We start from the raw sequence: 3,416 nt of genomic DNA on the forward strand, positions 1-3,416 counted from the left end.
ACCTTCCCAGAAAAGGGGTGTCTAGTCATGCCGTCTCTTTGCCTACTTGCGGACAGGGCTTCACGCCCGCATTTCAAGGGAAAACTCTGTGCTGCATTCGTAGGGGGTGCCCGTGATCACTGCCGCTGACGTTCACGCATCCGTTCATGTCTCCCATAGTTGTGTTCATGCCTTGCCCGGCCAGTTGCCTATTCAAGGGCTTGCTGTTGGCTTGTGTCGCTTTGAGTATGGCATTGGATACCGTGCTGCCTATGGAGCCAATGTGCCGCAGTTCTACTTAATTGGCGGACGGATGATAAGCCGTATCAAATTCATCGACGAAACCGCTGCTTACTCACGGGTCCTCGCGGTGCATCCGAACCTGTTTAAATTATTACAGAGGCGTAATTAAATTTGAAGCAGAGGAAATGGGAAAACAAATGTGTCTGAACGGAAGCACGTTGCTCCACCTCCACGCGTGGCCGTAAGCTGCGCGAACTAATCGCATGCAGCCCCATTTGGCCTGGTGGTATTGGGTTCCACGGCGCAGATCATGCTTTGAAATGCCACAGATGGAGATACTGCGCCGCTGTGGATTTGGCTTTGAGGATGTCAGTAATCGCGCGGCATCCTGCGGAGTTCACTTCTGGTGTGGGCCCGAGCTTTCCAGGGGGTCATCTCATACGGATATTGACAGAAAAGGGTCAATGTGCCGCCGGAGGCGTCTTATCGCAATAGCCGCGGTCTCTCCCGCTGTCATTTCCTGCCGTCTTGGCAATCTGCTACCCGATTTTTATAGCCGATAGAAAAAGGGCACCCACGGGGCTCGTGAACTTGAGGGAAGGGGGAACGCGGAGACGGTGGCCATACATTGACTAGCCATACACTCAGTTAGGGCAGTCGAGACGATGATTTCCGTCAGGGTCGCTGTGTCCCTCAAGAAGACAAAAACGCGGAACGCTTGACGCAGGTTCAATCACGAAGAAAGCAAAGATTGAAGCACCGCATTCTTGTGTGGCCAGTGAAACGTGTTTACATCTGCCTCTACGTCAGGTGGGAGGTCTTGAGGTTGCTGATATGCCAGACATGGACGAGGGAGGCACCAATAAAGCGCACGTCTTAGGGGATTCGAGTTATAACGGAGGTGCAGACAACGAAAGAGCTGTTTCTGTTGAGCTGGATGGGCAGACTTCGGCGCAGGATCCAGGCTCCAGTTTCGACCAGCAGGCGGTCCCTGTCAGCCTGTGCGTGGTTGCCGGTGGCATGTCCGACGGCGACGACCATGGCGATACAGTCAGCGGGTGGTTGCGCCACACTCCTGAGTGCGCAATGCTGCCTAACAGCGGTTGCGGACCAACTGCAGAGGGGGCGATGCCAGGCGACACATTTGCCCGAGAGCGCTCCCCAGTAACAGAAGGTTTTATCGTCACGCCGCACCAGCATGCAGCGTCTGCTGACGCCGCTCAGCAGCCGCACTCTACGGAGAGCGAAGCCACTCTCGACACCGTCCTAAACTCCCCCCACATCGGAAGAGAGTGAGCATAGGCGAACAGCGCGTTGGCCCCTGCGGTGCAGTGGGCATCAGTGTACAAGTATTCTTCTCTTCTGGAGTCGAATTGCGGAGAGTATTGATCGCCAGGTTTGCAGCATGCATTTTTTGCAACATCGGTAGTCTCCGTGCTGCTGTCTCCTGCAGGGTGCGATCAGACTGCATCTCATGCTGATGTCGCACTCATTGTCTTGCGTGTAGCCATGATAAAGATGATGCGATCAACCAAAAACTGAGAAGCCGCCTTGAATCGGAGGCTGCCGCGTTGGAGAGGGCAGTGAGTTCCACCCCTACGGTATACCTCGTGCAAGAAACTCCCACCCCCTGCCCAGGCGAATACCAAAACCGGATATTCAACGACTCCTTGCTACGTATTGAGCGAAATGGGCGTCATCGGGCTGTTCATCCTGCGTATTCGATGCTCCGTACGATCCCGGCGCTGGTGAACGACGTAACAAACGTCCCCCTTCTGAAACAGTCGTAGAGAGCATGCAACGAATAACTAGTGACTGGCGTTGCCTCAGGCAGCCGAGGCTTTCCTTGTGATCAAGTTCGTGCCGTCATTCACAGGCCGAGACGCTGATTGAGTTAAAGGCTCAGGAGGACTACTTGAGGAAGCGAAGCATTTCACGGGAGGATGCAATGCGATTCTGGCTCAAGAAAGCTGATGCCCAGAAGAAACACCTGGTGTTTCTGCGCGAACAGTGCGCGACAGGTGGAAGCATCGAGAAGGTTCGTCGTGGAGACGTTTTTCCTGCAGTGAACACAAGCGGCGTCAGGCTGGGGACTTAAAAGAGATGCCTCCCAGGTCTTGGCTAGGAATACTGACAGCAGAAGCTGGCTATGCGACTCTTCATGCACTGAGTCACGAATGAGCTGAGCCGAGACGGTGTGGCAAGTGCAGGAGACCGCATGCACCCGCGTCCTCCTACTTTGAAAGCAGCTGCAAAAACTTTCATGTGTGTTGCTCGTCAGTTGAAGAGCATCCAGAATCAAATCCGAGAAAAGGAAATCGTCTTGAGGGAGCTGAAAGTGAGCCAACGCGAGCGATGGCTAGGAACAAAGGGGTCTCTGCATTGGCATTGTAGCAAGGGACCGCCGAGATACCGCAAACAATTACGAAAGGCGCTGTGTGCGCCTTTCCGACTAGCTCGCCCTTCTAGTCTGGGCGCTTGCATGAGCTGCGGACCGAGCATGCTATCTAAGACGAGGGTCTTCTCGTCTTCTTCATGCCTTGTAAATCGCATTACAGGCACACAGTGCACTTTCGTGCTGAAAGCCCCAATCTTCCACACGCCTTTCGATGTTTCATTTGGAATTCTAATGGCGTCGTGATATTACAGCACGGAAAGGAACTTGCGGTTGTCCGTGTTCAGGCTGTTGATGTCGGTCTGGAGAGAGTACGCCGGCAACAGGATATGGCAGTGCAGCATATTGAAGCGAAGAATTACGCTCTCCCACGGAAAGTAAGTTTGGCGATGGCGATGGGGCCAGGGAACAGTGCATCGAAACAGGAGCCACACTGGACCCTGACCGTCGAACACGCATCGTAGTATTTGCTCGAATTTCCTCCTCGCCCGTGGCTACGAGTCTAATGCATTCCACTCTCTCCACGAAGGATAAACGTAGTATGGGTACTGTCGTCCCACGATGCCAGCGTGCACGTGAGAAATAGAAACGTGAAAGGCTCAAGCCTCGTCCCCCGGCAACCGTCACACGCAGTGCTTCTTGGACGGCCACTGTGCAGCCTCTGCGCGCGCTCCTATCTCGGCAGTAGCTTCTCTGTGAAGAACACTCCTCAGACCACAAAATTAGAGGCGGACCTAAGGAGTCTTAAAAGGGAGAATGTCATGCTTCGGAAAACGCACTTCCGAAATGACGAAGAAAT

The 3,416-nt window shown here is 53.9% G+C and overlaps 1 protein-coding gene across 1 annotated transcript; it reads left to right on the top strand.

Moving 5' to 3' along the window:
• Positions 1-1,065: 1,065 nt before the first annotated feature.
• BESB_060690 (uncharacterized protein) lies at positions 1,066-3,081 on the top strand (the record flags this gene model as incomplete). The annotated part of the gene is made up of 5 exons (XM_029364483.1): positions 1,066-1,514; positions 1,730-1,805; positions 2,099-2,260; positions 2,504-2,560; positions 2,905-3,081. The coding sequence occupies 5 exons, from the start codon at positions 1,066-1,068 to the stop codon at positions 3,079-3,081; spliced, it is 921 nt and encodes a 306-aa protein (XP_029219191.1).
• Positions 3,082-3,416: the final 335 nt, after the last annotated feature.

Source organism: Besnoitia besnoiti, chromosome V (assembly GCF_002563875.1).
Source record: "Besnoitia besnoiti strain Bb-Ger1 chromosome V, whole genome shotgun sequence".
Lineage (NCBI taxonomy): Eukaryota > Apicomplexa > Conoidasida > Eucoccidiorida > Sarcocystidae > Besnoitia > Besnoitia besnoiti.